The 20,983-nt window shown below is 34.4% G+C and overlaps 1 protein-coding gene across 2 annotated transcripts in view; it reads left to right on the forward strand.

The window, feature by feature from the left end:
• The first annotated feature begins 4,804 nt into the window (after positions 1–4,804).
• LOC134851698 (uncharacterized) overlaps positions 4,805–20,983 on the forward strand; it is a 44,348-nt gene continuing 28,169 nt past the window's right edge. For both annotated transcript variants that reach the window (XM_063867903.1, XM_063867911.1), the window contains exons 1-2: positions 4,805–8,903; positions 17,592–17,699. In XM_063867903.1, coding sequence (XP_063723973.1) covers positions 5,667–8,903; positions 17,592–17,699 — 3,345 coding nt within the window. In that variant the 5' untranslated portion in view covers positions 4,805–5,666. The remainder of the gene's footprint in view (positions 8,904–17,591; positions 17,700–20,983) is intronic.

Genomic DNA, 20,983 nt, shown 5'->3' on the forward strand with positions numbered 1-20,983 from the left:
AACCCCCCTTTCGACCCATTCAATCCCAAGCCCAAAGTGAATCCTCCTCTACTTTCTCTCATATTTCCCAAGTGACACCATCATATAACCTTTTTACGAATGAACGCTCAAACAACAATTCCCTAGATGACACACATACATCATACGAACTAAACAACCTAATAACACTGCAACAACAAGTACAACACCCTGAAACCCCAAACATTCATCAATTATCATCAACCATAACGTCATCAAACCCACCAACTCCCACACCTTCTTCAGATTACAACCCTTCTTTAGCCCAATCCTCAACATCAAACCAATCATCATCCACTTCTACCGTGCATATAGAACCTCCAAAAGAAAATTTCACAATCATCCGTTTCCCTCCAAACCAGGAATAGCAAGAGACTACATAAACCATACAAATACTACCAAATTTCTCCAATTCTTTTTATCCTTCTCCCCTCAATATACATATACTCACTCCGACCCTAACACTGAACAACCCCACTATGTCGATGAGCATGTATTAATCCCCACACGCCATTGGACATCATATTATCACTTCTCAAACCCACTTTGTTTACCACTCATTAACACACCGCAAGAAATAGAAAAAAAATAAAAAGGACCTTTTCAGACTAACTACAGCACTAACACCTCGACATTTTACACACGTAGGATACAAAAAGCTATTAGAACTGTTCACCGCACCCCGAGCTAACGAATATAAAAAACATGATCACATCATTTCAGAAGCATTTTGAGATACTCAAGCTTATGAATCATTTTACGAAAAATTTAAAACCTTCTCAATAACCTACCACTTCTTGACACCAAAAGAACGAGATTTGCACTGTTCACACGACATCATGTTGAGAACTAAACAGACACAGACTTACACTTATTATAAATTCAGACAAAATCACTTTGACTAACATACACCATCAAGACAACCCCATCATCGATATCAATTCATTAACTCTAAATACACATCACCGTGTTTTATTAACTTCACATTTTGCATTAATAATACTAACCTTCAAGGTATCCTCCTCAACTATGATCCCATCACCCAGATGTATATATTCTATCGCCTAACCAAAACTTTCAATGTAGAAGAATCTCGACCAATAATTGTCCCGCACGAATACATACAACCTGTCGAAGTTTCATTTTTAGGATTTATACACAATACTTAGTATAATCACAAGCTTTTTGTCCTTATCCAGAACACACCTTTTGAATTTTCCATTGGCACTGAAGAACTAAAGACCATTAAGTCACTCCAATTGCTTTGGCCACTACTTCAGACTAAAAACATTATTCGCATACTAGCAAAGCTAGTAACCACATCAAATGCAATCCACGATGTTTTCCCTCATGGATTGAATGAATTGAATAAATTAAAAACTAACAAATTCGAAATAAAACTAACCATTCTTTATTAAATGTTTTTCTTTAGTCTTTAGATCACGATCATCTACAAACAGAAAAATCGGAAAAAATTAGAAATTTTTTCATAACTTATAAGCCTCTATTAACAAACCGCAATAAATGATGCAGTAAAAATTCTTCCCACAGTAGTAAATTAATATACAAATTCTTTTCCCCGATGTAGTAAATCTAAATACAATAAAAATAATTTAGTAATTCCAATCCCCACAAAGCAGTAAATTTGAAAATGTCCGTAGTAAATTTATACAAATTCAAGCAGTACTAACTTTTTGAAAGAATTTTCATTCTAAAATTCACTCGCACACAAATTCTATCCGCACTCGCACAACTCGCCCACGAAGAATTATTTAAAATAATGATTTTAAGTTTTAACTTTCACCAACAACAACTCAAATAAGTATTAACAAGTTTCAAATTTTCTTTTAACTCGGTTGGAAAGGAATTATATAATAATCCAAACTAACCAACGCAGCTTACTAAACAGCATAAACCTCAAACTAACAGCATGACTAAGAAAAGAAAACCCACGGTACCCAAACCGGATTACACCAGCTTAAAGAACTGGATATTTTATTCTTTTGAAGACTATTGATAAATCTAAAAAAGAAAGAATAGAACACCAAAAAGTCAAAAGACAAACCCAAACCAAAAAATTTGATTTTTGAGAAAAGGACACAACCAAAACAACAAAAGGAAAAGCCAGTAACAAACAAAACATAAAAAGTTAATACAAAACAGGACCCCATAAAAAACCAGCACAAAATCATACCCTCACTCCTGGCCTAACCCACCAGAAGAGGACGTCCTGAGCATGCCTTATAGCCGGCCTAACCCACCGTGCTAGGAACCACACTTTGTGACCCACTCCCTATTTTTGACAAGAGCTACTCAAGAGTGAGTAACTCTTCAAAAATAAAAAATTAAATTAAAAGCTTTTGTGATAAAAACTAATAAAAAATCATAAGTAAAAACAGAACTAACTAAAAATTTATATATGTAAATTATACAATGCAGTATATAGATCACACATAATCAAGAAGACAAGCATCAAGAAACTAGACGACCCCATCACACTCAATCCACAGAATGGCTGAACAAAACTGATATGCCGCCCACAATCACAACTCAAAGGATTTGAAGTACGACTTGACATCACAGCAAAGGACTTCATTGAATCAGACCAATGATCATCTCAATGTTCAATACGTACAGATCCGAGTTACAAGGCATTCCCTCCAAACTTGAGCTTCACGCCATTCCCAAACAAGATCGAAACACAGTTCTCCTGCGAACAAGAACAAACGATCATAACAAACCATTTGGAAATCAGATTGATTTTGTTGGCGGTCACAGTCATTGTTGAATGACAGAATGATATCTACGATTCCAGCTTCCTGTAGCTTCCTCCTCCAAGAACGGAATAAATATGATGCTCGCGAAATATAAACGACCATCATCCATCCTCCATTACAGACAGATACAGATGTCAAGGAACAAAAAACTCTGTAATTCCCGGATGGGTGGAACCAGATTCAAACTATAAATTTTTATTGGTTAGAATTTAGATATTTTATCCCTATAAAATATTAAAGACTAACCAATCACACTCCATCAAACTAACAACCCACTTATTTGTAAGTGCTGAAATTACTTGTAATTTCAGCACCACAGCGATTTGAATTTAGCTTACAACTTAGTTGCTTTCTCCAAGAGACCGACTCGTAACAAAACCAGTATACTCTACATCTATTGAGACTAAGAGATATAAGAGTAAGATTAAGATCGGTATTAGACTAAGAAGCTGCACGAATCTATCCGGCCGAAAATGAGATAGCGTGACGAGCAGACGGTGTACCCTATCTGAAATTACTCTATGAGTTAGACCTACCATCCCAACTCAGATTATAACTCAAAAAAATTTGAGAAAAAGTTTTTTCAACAAATAATTGTTTATAATCGATTATAAACGATTATAATGATTTTTATTGTTTCGAAAAATTGTAACATAATCCATTTTTAATCGATGATAATCAATTGTTTTCGAAATTTATGGAGACTGACAATAAAAATCTATTATAATCTACTATTTTCTCTTTTTACTGAGTGCGGGCAGTTATCGCTGAAGTGTTTCCTTAGACATATATAAAAATAAAAATTTGGCTGTTTTTTGTCATTAAAACTCAATGAAATCTTGTAATCAAACTTCTTATCTGACGTGTATAAATCGAATTAACCGAATTGTTTTATTTATAACTACCTGAGTTCAAAAAAGAACCTCTGTGTCTTTTTTGCGTCGACTCAAAAAAATTTCGCTTTTGTTGTTTTTACAAAATGATTTATTTGACCCCAAGGGTAGAAATAACAACAGGATGATGTAAATAGATCATGTGCTGTGAAAATTATTTTATATTCCTTCTTCAAAAAATTGAAAAGACCGTACATTAGAGCCGTATGAAATGTTTTTGAAGATATACTCCTTTTTCTTGCTCCTACGGTGCTATCAAATTTCAGCTATAGAAGCGGTTATATCAGATTTAAACCTTTTCGAACTATTCAATTCATACAAATTTTATGCCTCCTGGTTTTGCTTTGAGGATATACGTTTACCAACTTAATCAAAAAGCACTCAAGTCAAAAAAATTATATTCAATCGCACCGCAAAAAAAAACGATAATAACAGTTGTGTTTATCGAGATCGAACCAGATTTTGGCATGGTTATTTTGTCGGCAGTATCAACTTGTGATTTTATGTGCAAAGTAGCGCGGTATGTTTATTTATACAATTGAAATTGTTCAGCCGTTCGTTTTATCCTGCAAAAGTACAATAACAGTTATGTCCCTCTATTGTAGCAGCGTCGCCGGGGAAAAGCTTCAAAAGGTGAATAAACGAAGGGGATACCTCATCATAAAAAGATCGTGCATTCGGTCGACTAGTCCTTGAATAGATCGCATTCTTAGACCAGAATTGATTCAAGAAAATATGCTTTATGAAAAAATATTGCGGAATTTAAATAAAAAACAATTTGATGAAATGGCGATGGAATCCGACTTCAAGGCATTGATTCTTTTTTTGTTAATTGTTTCAACGGTCCTTTATCTTCAAGTTTTTTAGTCTTTTTTCTGGGTGAAAGAAAATCTGAGAAAATTAATTAGCAAAACCACTTTACTCGTTTTTTAAAACAAAACAAAACAAAACAAAACAAAACAAAACAAAACAAAACCATTTTACTCCTTTTTCACCAAACAAAAATTCTTTCTGCTCTCTGACGTCGTGTGCCAGCTGCACTTAATACCATCATTACAAGAACCGCATGTAATGTAGTAGAAAGAAGGTAAGTAAAAAGCAATCAAGAAATGCTAGACTAGTTTCACTCTTTGATCGTCCCAGCCAAACCAATAAAGCCAATCTTTCGAAAAATTACGAAGTCGGTGAAGGAAGACAAAGCACACTGCATTACATTACATTACAAGGCATATATATTTTTAATAACACAAGAAAAGGGGAGGGGCAAAAGAGTACCTTTTTCGGCATTGGAAATATGGAAAAATAAGGACGTCACAATAATCTAATCAAGCGTAAAACACGCGCCTGTATAAACTCTTTTTTTTGCCTTTTCTCAGCTCCCCGTCTTTTCATATTACCTCTTGTTTATCCGGTGTTTAGCAAACAAACAAAAATAAATTGAATTATTGTTTTCTGGTAATGGGTAATTTGGTCACGCCGCCCGCCTGCAATGGCCCCAAGTGATGTTAAGGTAGCATTACCATATTACTACTAAAATATCCACTCTTTCTCAGGTGTTTCCAGTTAGCCTATCCTAATCAAATGATTCGCGCTGATTGTCATTTCAGTTCACTTGCGTCATCGAGCTTTATCAATAATTACACTTTTCCTCTCTATTAGACCCAAAATTCACCTCATCTACGTGTGTGAAAACCCTGCAAAATCCAATATTTCATTGACATACCAATTCTCACGGCCGACATTGGAGACCTTTATAAGTTCCAAAGATCCAAACGTTGTGGCTCTATTATGGCTCTAAAGTTATTCTTCTTTGGGAAATTGAGTATTACTTACTCGCAATTGAGGCTACAGCTGAAAAGTAGCAATATCAAACGCTAGTATTTTATCAAAATCATTCGACCACAAATATCCAGATGTTTTTGACAAAAAATAACGGCGGGTGGGTCCAATCTTGATATGACCATTAAAGTATAGACCCATGGAAAGATCCAAAAGTGATGGGTCCAAGGAGTCTGGAAACGACCAGAGAGAAGCGAACCGATTCGAAAACGTGGACCTTATTCTCAACCAACCGGATCCCGTTTTACATGACTTCGATTCTACTTCAAACAACAACTCAAAAAGCGGTCATAGTGCTGAACTTCAGGATTCAGATGCGAGCCAAAACCTCGAATTAGTTCATGAAGACTTGGATCAATTTGATAGTAGTGAGAGATCTGCGCTGCCGCATGGTTTGAAAGTTGATAACTTTTCAAACAGCCAGAAAAGTTATAGAGTTGCACCAACAAGTGGTACAGAGGATAAAGATAGAAACAAAAAGTTGTGTTGCAGTATTTGTGGGAATATATTTTATGGAAGCGAAAGTGTTTTAAATAATAGATCGAACAGTGCTGCTGGTCTAAATGTGAATAGCAGAGATACAACTTATGTTGGTGACGCCGCTTACTACCAATTCTCCGATCATTGTACGGCTACTAGAAACAATGCAGCCGCCGCGGATAAGTTGAACGTTAGTGGTACGATTAGTGCTGACACTAAGGACAGCAGTTCTATCAAAAATAGAGTTAATTCGACCCAAAATTACCATTCGCTGTCCCAACAGTTTGAGCCGCTTGGCAGTTACCAGGGAACCTTTACTGGACCAAGTTGCAGTGAAACTTCATTTGGGCCCGAACAAACTTTACCACGTCTAGAACGAGCTGGGCTAGAATTGGGTTCAGATCATTCAGAGCCGGATTGGTCAAGAGCCGATCCAGATTTGGAAGTTGAGTCCCAATTAGGCGAAGAGAGAGATAGCAGAAGAAGACGTTGCGACAATTTTGCAGTTTCTGCTTACGATCGGCAGTTTTGTGGAACCAGTTCGGCTCCGACAACGTCGGCTGAAAAAGAGGAGCGTAATTTAGAGAGCAGAGCTTTGCCAGTTGCGCTGCCCTGCCATACTTCAAACCGGGTCGCGGATGATAATATCCCCGATTTAACCCACATTATACAATACCCGCAGGGCGAAAATAAAAACAACAATAACAGGCCGCCGGAGGACAGCGGAGGAATTATTTACAGCGGAAATAAGAGCGCAATAGGAAACTTTGCTTGCTCTGAGCAGCCCAGTTCAAATAATCCAAATATCACTCCTTCTTCCAACGCGTCAGCGGCAGCAAAGGCAGATTCCTCCTCGTTGTCGTCGGCCTGCGAGGCAGCAGCGGCGGCGGCCTCTAATTCTGTTTCCTTGGTGCATTGGCCGGGAAATAAAGATTACTTTAAAGTGCCAACAAGAAGTTCCTCCGCCGCACAAATCAAAGACCCTGCTCCACTTGCTCATTTTGACTCCTCTGCTCTTTGTGATAGAAATAGGGACAATAAGCTTGCACCCGGCCACAACGCACAGTCTAGTTTGAAGCGTCCCACTGTAGTGCCTTTATTTCCAGCTGCATGCTGTCCCGATTGTGCAATAATTCCACCAGCAAAAGAACAGCACTCCAGTTTTAATTCGACCACCGGACTCTTTAATCTAATTCCCGGTCGCCACAACCCCGATCCAAACAAAGCACTACTAGACCGACCAGATCCTCCGCCGGATAACAAACGTCGCGGCGGACCACGCAACACTAACGACGCTGCTGTTGACGCTCCATACCACGTCAGCACAGAACCAATTCCCGGAGAAGAACAGGCCAGTGAAAAGGCAGCAGCCGCAGCAGCCGCAGCCAGTCTTTCGATCGAACCCAGCGGGCAACAAGACCAAGAAGAAGTTTACACATTGTTACCCCCACGCTCCCTAAATGTATTGCCAAAGTCTTGCGCAAATGAACAAGAAGGCAACTTAGTACAAAAACAAACTGCTAATAGCTCGACTGGAAACCCCGGATCGAATGCCAGCTACTCAAACCAACCTTTATTTGAAGAACTCTGCTCGAACATCGACAATGCACCAGTCAATTTTATCGATCAGGCAAATTTAATCGGAGCAAAAACGTCACCAAACGCGACCTGCAGCCCCCACTCACCTGCCCATTTTTCACCTCAAGGTCAGAATTCCCCCATCGGTGTATCAGTCGCAAATAACAATAGATACAACTGCCAGGCAGGGCCCTCAAAATTATCTCCGAAATCTCTCAACCCGATCCTACAAACACCCGATGACCCCGGGTCAATTTCGTCCGAGCCCACGAGTGCGAGTCATTGTCGGCATCACACGAAACGCTCCCCTAACCGAAATCTGCAACTACGACACTGTCTTGGTCCCGTAAGTCGCAAAAGCATGAACAAAATGGCCTGTCTGGAGAAAAGTCGTAGCGTAGACACGGGCGGAGGAGCCACGACTAACAGTTTATACTCGCAGAATGGTTCCTCATACGACACATGTTGCTCTAGTTTTAACGAAAACGAAGCGGGCGAAGACAGCCTCGCAAAACACTCCGATGACGTCATGATGGCCCCGACGGAAGACCAGCCTTTATTTTTCATCCCAGTATCCGCCTCAGATAATCAGAATTTGGGCAAAAAAGGGGAGAGTAATAAAAAGACATCTTTCCGTGCCTTGGACCCCTTAAGGCAGAACTATGAAGAAGATTCCAGGTATGCTGACGAAGCCGACGACCCTATGGAGTCCCTTTTAAGAGGCAGCCGAGGGTCCGTTTCTCAGTTACCTACGCGATCTTCTGGTCGAAAACCTCCCAGCAATAGTGCAAATAATAGACAGAATAGCTTACGCAGTAGTTCTAGCAGTATTAAACACTTTGATAAGTATAAACCGGCAGGAAACCAAGTTTATTTTCCAAACGGGTCAGTTAATCGTGGAAGTCCAAGAGATCCTAGAAAAAAACAGGACATGGCGAACAATCGTCGGCAATCTTCCGCTTCTCAAGCACCAGGATCGCCAAGTCTTATTAAAAAGTACGCTAAACGAGCGAGTATCGTTTCAAACACGGGAAACGTAGAGCTGAAGTTAGATTCCAATATCAGTATTAACAAACTCAGTGCCTCTAGTAACCAGAAAACATCGGCAGTCGGGACGGAGTTAGGGGCGGCGGTGCCTCCGGTGGGACACTTGCACTCGAAGGAAAGCAAACAGACCCAGGCACATGCCAGTTACAGACTGGGTTTCCGTCGGTCACTATTTGAAAAGCGCAAGAAGTTAAGCGACTATGCCATGTTATTTTCTCTCATCGGAATTTCACTTATGGTGCTGGAACACGAACTTTCCTATCAAATTTTGGTAAGTGTTCCAAACTTAATTAACTATTCACTAGTTAACCAACATTTATTGTTCCAACCATTTGAAAAATGGAGAGGAACTTTATTCGGGTGTGTTTTAGTTATTTTCTTTTTTTCTTTTTTTTCCACGCGAAATCAGCTTCCACAAATAGTCATCGGAGAGAGTTGAGTGATATATCAAATCAAAACCCTTTTAGTCGTGATTCGAACGACATTACATAATTCGAAAAATTTTCCCAGTGTCGAAAAAAAACCGGTTTGAACTTTTTGGTTTTTCGTCTTAATTCGAGCGAATAAAGCGAGCGAGAACGCTTACAATAACTAGTTTTAATGGCTGAAGACTTGCAATAGCTTAATTTAAAACGTATAATTATTTATACTCGAGGACCATTAGTTTTTTAGCACCTTTTGGAATCAAAAACTTCATAAATTCAAAAAATCAAAAAGAAAATTGAAAGAATTTACTAGTCATTTTTCTGCATTTTTTTCTCAAATTGTTTATTTTAATATGATTGTCGAATATGCCTAATCTCTTGTTTTTTTGCTCAGATCCTTTTATCGCATTATGCCGAAAAATGAGTATAACAAAAAACTTCTTTTTTTTTAAGACTGGTCGGAACTTGCTGTGCTAATTGCACAGTAACCGGCTATCCTTGTTATTTTTGGTAACCAGTTTACAGAACAAAGTAAACTCAATCAAGACTGTGATAAGTAATTATATTTGGGAAGTAGCTCACAGAACAACGTAAGCTCAATTAAGCTTGTAATCAGTTTTGTAGTCTCTTCATTTTGTAGTCAGTTCTTATAGAAGCATATACAAATTGCGAGTTTTTAGAAATAGTCTGATTCGGAAACCTGAAATTAGAATTTCAAAGTATTCAGAGGAAACATGCCATCAAAAACTTCAACTTAATTAGTTTTTGTCCTGACCGCTTGCATAATTTAAAGTTAGAAATTGATTCGACCAAACTCGAGAAATTGCATCCGATGATGCATCTGGTGTGGCACTTTCTAAGGCCCTTAACTTAGTAATTTTAAGAAAACTTGTTAAAACCTATTTCTTCTTGTTCCTACTTTTTAAAATGGGGAGTACATTTGCCTTCGGGTGGGTTTAAGTTTTTTCTTTTTTCTTTTTTTTTGTTTTCAAGCAAAATCAGATAAGAAAAACCTTCATTGAAATGAGTCGAGTGATATACTAAGGCCTTTCAGCCGTGATTCAAAATACATAAAAACTTTCAAAATACTTTTTCATGATGCCTGATGAGCCTCGATTGAACAGCGCGCAATCGCATAAAATAACGCAAAAATAAACAACCGTTTTTTCAGGTGAGCCTGGTCGCGCGAGTAAAATTTCGATAAGAATTGTCAAAAATTATACGAGTTTGTATAGACTTGAAACGAAATTCTTTTTATCTTTTAAAAATGATCTTTCTCTACCTATGACGTCAGGGGTGGGCTTCAAGGATGGAGTTTTGCTTGTTTAGCTTCTTTATGATATTTTAAGCTTCAATTTTTTTTAATGAAAACCACCCCCACCCTTTAGAAGTTTCTAGATACGCACCCACTTGAACTGATGAAGAGTTTTGGCTACGCGCTAATTGCTCCTATCCAAAAACATTCAAGTGCAACAAAATATATGAGTGGCTTTTTCTTTCAATTTATATCACATTAGGTCCATTATTTTCCCATCTTGAAGAGGTTTCAGCATTGATAAGAAAAACTTTCAAAAACTTATCCATAGTGAGAAAAATGTGTTCAATTATTTAAGCCAATCGATTGCGTAAATTTGAATTCAATAGCCAAAAAATTACAGTACCGTCATAATTACCCTCCACTCTCAAAATTCGAACGCCCTTTCGCCTTGTTTTTTGAGACCATTTTGTCTATTGAATAAAAACCAAACCGTTACTGAAAAATTTCTAATTTTGAGGGGGGGGGGGAGCGAGCGTGGGGCAATTCATATTTTTTGCCGTATTATTTAAGTTAAAAATGATTTACGTACACTTTATATTCAAATGTTTCTGCCCAAACCCAGGATAACAACTCAAAGAAATTTAATAATTTAGAAAGGTTGCAAGTGTTTTTTCATTTTTTCCGAAAGTGCTTTTTGCCAAAAATATTACGGAGAAATGTGTCAGGATCGATCACAAAACTGGCAAAGCCTAAATAAGTTTTCTGAACAGAAAAAAGTATAAATCATAAATCTTCGAATTTTTAGATTTTAGAAAACCATGGTTGGTTACTATATTACTACATTCGTTTCAAATTTGAAACCAAGGAAAACGGTTTATTTCAATGAAATAAAGAGCTTGATTATATGTATACTTTTTGAAGGTAAGAATTCTGTTGAAATGAAAAGTCTGCCCCTTTGAAATTCTATGGATAATAAATGTCTCCACAAAAATACTGTCTCTACAAAAACCGTAAAAATCTGATTACACAGTATTAAGAATTGAATATAATTTGAAAGTACCAAAACCAATAAAATCCATCAAAATCATCTTTTTGTTCCGACTTTTGAAGAAAACGACGGGAGAATTGTGCCCGGGAGGGATGGTTTTTCTCTACACAAATTTTGGCGCTTTAACTAGCCACTTATAGCGGGTTTTTTAATTTAAATTGAGCACTGTTTATTACTTGAGCTCAGTTTTGAAATTATGATGACCTGCAATCTCTTTTACAAAAGTATTAGGGTTCAAACATTTTCAGTTTGGCCGATTTGGATAAACAATCCCCCTGATACAAATAGTGTTGTTTCCACTTCATGTTCATTTCGCATAATTTTCAAAATGCTTTTAAGCTCAAAAGTTCATAATATACCTAACTTTTTGGGTTTCCACCTCCTGAATATCCTTTTTTGTAATAATTTTTTAGATTGAAATTTACTTTTTGATCTAGAAAGATTTTGTTTTGAATTTTTGCTTCTTATCATATTTTTTTAAAATTATTTATTTTTTGCTTAACAGTGGGGTAAACGCGATGGAAAGGAAGGTGGGGGAGAGGACATGAGGGGAGTGGTGGAGGTTGTAACTGTCAAGGGGAAATGGGGTATGTGGTCGTGGTTCTAAACATAGCTGGATTGGATGAAAAAAAGTTCCATTTGAGATACTAAAAATAAATACCAATTGTCATTCACACGATGCAAATCAAAAATGAAGAAATAAAACATCCATTTAAATGGATTTTAAATGAATTTTAATTAAGTTGAATTTCAAAAAACTTTCAGTTACAACGGATTTACAATCCATTTCATTGCCCAAAGGCAATAAGAGAATCGTTTATATTAACAACATTTTACAACACAAGAATACATTAAAATCAGTTTTTCCATTTCATTTAGACGCGTCTGAAATTTCTTACACACTAACTCGATTTGAGTCTTAGAAAAACTATCAAAACAGTTTTTCTCAAATTTGATACGATTTTATGACAATTTTTGGAATCCAATTTAAAACACATAGGGTTTTTGGAATCAATGAAATTCCTAAATTTGAGCGGGAAGGAATCAAAGTTTACTTCCATCAATTCTTTTGTGGTTGCAACAAAGAAAGCAAGTAATTGGATCTGAAATTCTTGCTTTTGAGGCGCAAAATTTTTCTTTTAAATTATTATCATTTTTTTCTTTTTTCTTTTTTTAAAAAATTATGAGGGGATGATCATTTTTTCATCAAGCTTTTGATTTTATTTTACTTTTAGATAATTCTGACTTTTATCTATGTAATGATGCATATTTTTTCTGAATAAAATTGTAACAGCATACAAAATGAGTTAGTATGATTTTTTAACAACTAAGTTCATTTTTTAAATACATGTTTGATGTATGTGCAACGCTCTACGCAATTTTTGCAGAGTGGATCAGAAGTATGTTGGCTTGCCTGTATCATTATTTTGTAGACTGTATAAATGAAATCGTACATATCAAAATTCTTCAAATGTTAATTGTTCTGACTTTTGAAGAAACCGGAATATTTATGCTCGGTCTGATTTTTTTAATCAGTCAAACTTCGCCGATCGAAATAAAAAAACGTTTCTGCGCCATTGAAAATGTCGACTTCCCAAGTTCAAATTTAAAAAGATATTTTTTGTAAAAATCTGAGGGTTTGAAAATCGCCAAGTTCTGGACTAAATTATGCGCGCTTTGAAGAGTATGTTCACAATGCTGAGAGCGTAATGCGAAATATTTATGCGAGGCGAATCAACCCGCACAACAATATTGTTCTAAATTGAGGCTGGCTAATCGGTCGTATTAATTTCGTAGAACTCGGAATTTAACACATACATATTGTCCAAAATGTATGTTTTCAAAATTAGAGCATTGTTTGTTTTTCTTCTTGATGAATATATTTGTAAACCATTATTTTTGCAAATCTACCAGATTGGCACTAAATTGACTTCGTTATAAAAAAAACCAAGCACAAATGTTGTTTTGGAATTTACTTTAATTTAAATTGTTTCTTAGTCTTATGAACACATTTAGTGAGCAGTTTTTCGTTTCTGTAAAATATTTTTTAAACTCTTTTGTTTTTTAAGCTTGCTATTGCTTACAAGTATTCGCATTGTTTTTTTCTATGAATATTATTGTAAAACAAATTTCTTTGCAAATCTACCAGATGCCTACTTCAATGCAGCAGTTCATTAAATCATAAATTTCCGCCTCGATGTTATTGTTTACAGTGACCATCGTAGTAAAGCAAAGCTGGAAAAAGGCAGATTTAGTAAGAACATGTGCTTGCTTAGAAATTTATTGTCTTATAGTTTTGCCAGACCAAAATGCCAGACCAAAAAATAAAACAAGTCTGCTTGTATCAGACCTAAATCTTGAATAAGCTGATTGCCCTTTAAAATGTTAGAATTCATTTCTGTGTTGGAAAAACAAAAGCACACTCAGAAAAAAGAATAAAAATACCAAATAAACGATTAACAAACTCTTTTTACTGAGTGCAAGCATTTCCATTACAAATGCAAAAAAAATTGCAGGCACACATGAAGGTCGGAAGACCCCATAAAAAGTATAATTTTAAAAACATTCAATATTGAAAAAGTTTTCAAGCAACCATAACTCTGGAAAAAAAACAACTGCAAGCAACATAATTTTTTTATTATTTTGAGCTCCAACTATCACAAAATTTGAAATATTTTAGATAGTATCCAAAATTCTATCACATTTTGAAAATTGAGAAGTCAAAATTTGTGTAAAGAAAAAATTGTTTCTATTAACTATTGAAGTTTGATGTTCAAGATGAGTCAAAAATTACTTAGCTCGAAAACCGTCGTTCTTTGATTGCAGATTTAATTAAATAAATAGATTTTGGTTAATAAAACACTTTTCGAAACAAAAACAAACCAAACAAAAGTGAACCAAATCACTTCCAGCACTCAGTAAAAAACAGATCATAATTGATTAAATTACAGTTATAATTTTTGTTTTAGAAAAAATATAGAAATCAATTAAAAAAAACTTAGGTATTTTTGCCTTTTGTAATTCACTAAAATGAAAACTTTTTTGATGAAAATAAAACTATTTATGATTAACTAAAAATGAAAAAAAAACTGTTTAGATTGTCTTGGAAAAATGATTCTAAAATAATTCACAATGTCGTATTTTGTTAAATTTCCCTTAAATCACATATATGTCCTCAAATGGAATACAATTTTAGCGTCAATCAAGAAATTTTTAGAAGTGAGATGTGTTCCTACCTTTTGGTTAATCTTGAAATAACCATCAAACTGAGACAATGTGCTCAGTTTGTGGTCACAAAAAAAAATACTTTTATTCACAAAATTTAATGAAAAAAAAAATTGAAAAGAAAGCCTATATAATTGAATTGATTTGAAAACTACTGACTTCCGGACAAAAATAATTCGATTTGCATTGACTAAGCTCAAAAATAAAAATTTAAACATTTTTTTAAAAAAAATTGTCTAGAATCAAATATCATTGATTAAAATCAATGAAAATAAGTTTTAACTTTTAAAAAATTTAAAAACTTTAATACCATTTAAATAGTTTATATTCTTTAAGTCGTCTTTACTCAAAATTTAGCCTAAATTTAGTATCAATTTTTTTTGAGTGCAGGCATGTCAAGAGCACATATTGAAATTTGCAGGCATCCATAATTTTCACAAGACCCCATAAAAAAATTTGCATAAATCAATAAGTAACAAAAATTTCAAGCAAGCATAAATTTGAAAAAATAAATCACAAACAAAATAATTTTTTTAATTTTGAGGCCAAGTTGTCGATCGTTTTTAAGATTTTCAGATGATCTAGAAAAAAACTCCGTCAAAAATTAAATATCGAGTCGTTCAAATTTGTATGGAGAAAAAGTGTGTCTTATTAACTATTCAAGTTTGATTCAGGAAGTGCAAGTTTGACTACAAATTTATAATCAGCTGAAAACCGTTTTCAGAGTGGAGATTTAAATTAGAAGAATAATTATTGATGTGAAAAATTATTTATTGAATCAAACACAGACCCAAAAAATGTAGTGCAAAAGTACTTTCCGCACTCAGTTAAAACACATCATAATGGATTGAATTGCAATTTTAACTGTAGTTTTATAAAATTCATTATTACTTAAACTATTTATATTTATATTTCATTTTAAACTGAATTTTTTTGAAAAAAAATAATGATAATGCATTACAAATAATTGTAATTTTTGTAGGAAGTCTTCGAAAATTGATTTTAAACATTGCCATTTTGTATTTTGCCAAAATGTTATTACAACACAAATATATCTCAAAATTACCTTTTGGATTGTTTTTTTTATGTCAATCGGGAAATTTTGACACGTGATATGTCTTGTTACCTTTTGATACATCTTAAAATAATCATCAAACTAAGACAATGTGCTCATAGTTCGGTGGTGAAAAAGAGCAAAAATCATTACATGAGCAAAATTTAACTTAAAAAAATTGATGAAAAATTTTTTTTTTGTTGAATTGATTTGAAAACTCTTAAATTGGTTTCTCAACTATAACAAAAAATGAAAAAGGGATTAGAAAATCAATTTTTTTTGATTATAACTCAATAAAATAGCTTGAACTTTTATTGAAAAAGATATTGATTAGAACAATTTATAACTGATTATAAAGAACTAAAATCAATTATTTTTTCAATTTAAAAAAATTATTAGAAAAAATTTAATACTTCAAAAAAAAATAATAATTTTTGAATCGATCATGTCCAAAAATTTTCCATATTTTAAGAATTAAATTTTTTTAATGAGTGCGGATGGTTGATATTCTGAAAATCCAGATTTGGTACAGAAAATGTTGTCAAACTGAAAACATTAATTGTAAAAAAAAAATAAACTTTTACATTTAAAACTGAAGCTAAAAACCAAATGGTCCTAGATAAAGTTCTATCTAGATTGGTTTGATATTCATTGCAACAACAACAGCAGTAGCTAATTTATCCTCGCTAATATTACATACTTCAGTTCATTTACTTTCGAAATATAGAGGTAAGAGCTTCTGGGATATGAAAAAGTATGGAAAGGCTTGACTTTTGTTGAATGTTTTTTTCTCGCTTCAAAGGATAAGTGGAGTACTTGTGCTTTAAGTTTTTTTTACTTCTGACATTTTTCGATTTTCACAATTTGTTTACAATTTGTTTTGACAATTTGTTTTAACAATTTGTTTACCATCTGAAACTATTGATTGAATAAGCTGCATTTATTCATTGCGAGAATCTATGCATTATAAACAATACTTAAGTTTCTGTTCCTATATCCCAAAAACGTGATCTCAAGTACAAGCAGCTTTATTGTTCCGATCACCAAATGTTAGAGAAAACTTTGTGATCAATTTTTATCGCGTTAAATCAGGTACTGCACCACACGTCAACAAGGTCGATTAAAATATCATTTTAAGGCTCTTTTGCTCAAAAATTGGACTGCAAGTTCGCAAAAAATTTCCTCAGTGTCAAAAAAATGATCTGATGATTTTTTAATTTCAGTTTTCAGTTTTTGTTAGTTTTCCGATATTTAGCAAAAAACTACGAGAACTCAAAAGTATGTTTTTGTTTTTTCTTAAGCCTTGTAAACAAAGAACAAAACATAAGACACAATACAAAAAAAATGATTTTTTTTTTCACTTTGAGGTTCTCAAATTTCACTTTGTTTCTTGTTATTTTTTGTTGTTTGCAAAGATGATTGCGATCGAATCTTTTGTGCTCTCGTGCACAGTAATCAGATATTCAATTATGCATAAAGTAAAATATATCATTAAAAAGGAAACAATACATCAAACTGACGAAATTAGGTTTTTTATTTTAACTGGAAAATGAAGCAGCAGTTGAAATTAATATATTAAGGCACTGAAAAAAAAGAGTTCTCCAGGACAATTTGGTAGTCCATATGTGCTATTAAGTAAAGGTAAAAGTACCAAATATAAAGATTGCAAAAAATTGGAACAGACAAAATTAATTACAAAGATAAAATTACCTATTTCAGACAATTTTTACATGCAAAAGCTAACATTTCAAAAAATATGCCTCAAGGTCACCTACAAATTTCTCAAATTTCGAATGCAAAAATTGATCAAAAATGGCAAATAGCTTTTTAAAATTATTTTTGCCTGTTCCAAATTTTTGCAATTGGTATAGTAGATGTGAATTGATTGTTGTTCATTTGAAAATGCTCTGGGTTACTTTTGACGCTTGATTTGATAAGTTTTTGTTCAGGACAAAGAGCTGAGCAAGTGGGTATCGATTAGTCTGAAGTGCCTCATCACTGGAAGCACGCTGGTGCTGGTCGCCTTAATAGTCACTTACCACGCCAGGGAAGTCCAGGTAATCTCCTCCACATTTCCACAATCATAAATCAAACAGCCTGACACACAAGCAGCTCGGACTAGACCTTCGGAAACAAGTCCAGCGCCAGTTTACTTGTAATGTTTCTTAGCGCCAGTTTTCTAAGTTTTTCTCATCTATTGGCTAAAAATAACCTTGATTAACAAATTGGTGTTATGATACTGATACTCAATAGTATGTAGAGGCTTTGAAGAAGTCTTATGAGTTTTGTTTTATGAGTTTTGGCGAGTTCATATTTGAAGAAGCAGTGCTTATATTCATTTGGTTAAGCTTTGCATCCGAGGTTCTTCATGTTTAAGGTTCGATTCTCAGACAAGGCAATTTTTGCTATAAATATAAAACTATGTGCTTTATTCTGTGTATAAAACAAAGTTATTTTCTAAAAGCGTTTCCAATTTTGAACGGCAGCCTTGTTCAGTAGCGGATTTAGGAGGCGGGTGATTTGTGTGAGGGCTGTCACCCAAGGATATAAAAAAATCCATCCCCCTCTAGAACTATTTTAACATATCCTTTCACGGCAGAACAACCATGAAATTTTTCTAAAGATGCTGGGACCTGCTAGGATAATAGGATTTGCACAACTTAAAGAAAACCCTAAAAAATTTTAGGTTTTTCAAAACTCCAATTTGCATGATTTAGTATTTTTCCCGAAAAACCGCCCATCATAATTGCAAAAAGCCGAGATCTGAGCCTTGTTTTGTCTTATTGAAAGCTGAAAGCAGAAGTGTCATAGAAATGTTATCTAAAAAATTATATTGTCGACTAATGTTAAGCCACTTCGATGTAATGCTTTTTGCTTTTCCATTCGATACACTCCAAAATGACTCCATGTCTGCTGATAATAATCTTTTTTGACAACGTATGGGGCAGATTTGCAAAAATTATTTTGTAAACGTTGACCTTTTTTTAGGTCCACTAATTTCATTTCCGGAGATTTCCCAAAACACTAATGCACCCGATTTTGCTATTTGTTTATGCTGCAGGCATGCAGGCAGGGGTGGACCTAGGATTTTATCGAAAACATTGTCTATCTTTTTTTAGTTTAACCAAACTGATTTCCCGAGCTCTCCCAAATCACAATAAAAACCACATTTGGAATTAAATTTCTGCGCTGCAAAAAAGCGTTTTTAGCAATTTTTTTGTTAAATTTTGACAAAAAAAGCATTATTTTCGACGCGCGCTCCCTTTTCGCCGGCGCCTTTAGAAAATTTTAGAGTTGGTCAGCCGAAATTGATGTCTTAAAATAGTTCCAAAGGGCGGACCCTTTGGATCGTCAACGGGTTGAATCCTTCAGTGGAACGTCCGCCCGGCCCTCTATATCCGCTACTGGCTGCAGGTGAGTTAATAATAATGAAAAATTAGCCCAAATTGCTGTTTTGAAAATTTTCGGTTAAAAAATAATTTTTTTTGCGCGCGCTCTACTTGAAAATTGATATAAATTTCACCTTTGAACAGTTTAAGGCACGATCGATTGAAGATGCCTGCCCTAAAGTAGTTTCAAAAAGAAACCTTTTGAGTGGTCGGGGACCAAATTCTTGAGGAAAGGTGGACTTGCATCCGAAAAGACTGTTAAAAGATTTTTTCAAAAGAACTAAAACTATCGCCTCCTGCAATTTTTAGCATTTTTTGTAAGCATGCGAAGGTTTTAATTTCAAATTTGCAGGAATTGCCGGACTATTGTGTGTGCGCTTTGTGCGATTTATATATAATACGGAAGGATAATACAAAACCAAGGAAGTTTAGATTTTTCAAAAGAACCAAAAGTATCGCCTGCTTTTTTTGGCAATTTTTGTGAGCATGTGGTTTTAGTTTTGAATTTGCAGGAATTGCCTGACTATTTTGTGCGTGTGATTTATATATACTGCTGACCGCTGACTTGTCATCTGTTTGAAAGCGTTGAGCTAATTTGCAGTCTGATAAATTTTCACCTTTGAATTGAATCAGGAAAAAAAAATTGATTAATTCCGAAATTGCGTATTGTTTCGATTTTTTTTCACAAAGTAACAGAATATAAACAAACAGAATGATCGTGGTGTTTAGTTACAAAATGTTAATTTAAAAAAAACCAATTGAAACAATACGCCATTTAGGACTTCATCAAATTTTGCTTGATTCAAGTCTCGAGTTTTTTTACTAGACGGAACTCGAGTTTTTGCTCCGACGATTTTCTACAATCTAAAATTTTGTTTTCAAGCTTCAATAAAATGTCATCAAAGGTAGAAAGTCTTATTACATACAATAAACCGAAACCGATGTTTTTAAAGCAACAACGTTTTCAAACTAACGTTTTTATTAGTTGCCAGGAATTTTGCTTAGCATTGTTGTAAATTAAGTTACACAGCTAAGAAATTGAAATTACTGCAGTCAATCTAGGGAACGTTTTTCAATTTGATCCTTGAAGCTTTTATTCTGAGCTGAGTTAGTACTTAATTTGGCACAATCGGTTACGTAAATGTTAAGTTATTGTTACGTAATTGTTTGATAATTCGATTTACTGATATGATAAATTACTGATACATCGCCTTACTGGAAATACACCTTTTTGATTTTGACACATGTGTCTAGTGTCATGTGTCTAGCAACAAACGCGTCACTGGTTTCGAAGTCAAAACGTTGCTTACTTGATTTTATTTTATAGTATTACCTTTTTTTTACGAAAAAGTCATCGAAAAAGCGTCAAAATTTCAAATTAATTTATTTTCTTCAATTGCAACAATTTCATTCTCACCGAGACGATATCATCAAAATGGTTTCTCCAGACGACTGGCGTAGAAATGTATGAGTGAACATACAAAAAATTCAACCGGTTTTCATGAAAAATAAAATTATGAAAACATTTCTGAAAATGATAAAATGTCCAAAACTGCCCAAACAACTATCTGAAAAGCGTTCACTTGATCAGCTCAAATTTTTTGCCAACTCAGAGATGGATGCAAAAATTAGAACAATTGAAAGTGACAAATTGGAAAACTAATTGTTTCGTTCCGTTGTTTAAAAAACTTTTATCTGTGGGGACCTCTAACCCACCTCAAAAATGATATGCTGCAAATTGAATGTATTTCATCAACAAAAGTCAATAAAAATGTCCATTAAAAAAAAACATTTTTCATCACAAGTTTTCTTAGAAAACGAGAAATCTTTTCGAAATTCGGTCATTGTTTTTACGCTATCTGATTTCATGGTCACTTTGCTTAACTCTTTTTCGACTACGTTGTGAAGCAAGTCAGTCAAGAGAAGAAAATTTGAAACATTGAGAGGTTTTT

Source organism: Symsagittifera roscoffensis, chromosome 1 (assembly GCF_963678635.1).
Source record: "Symsagittifera roscoffensis chromosome 1, txSymRosc1.1, whole genome shotgun sequence".
Taxonomy (NCBI): Eukaryota; Metazoa; Xenacoelomorpha; order Acoela; family Convolutidae; genus Symsagittifera; species Symsagittifera roscoffensis.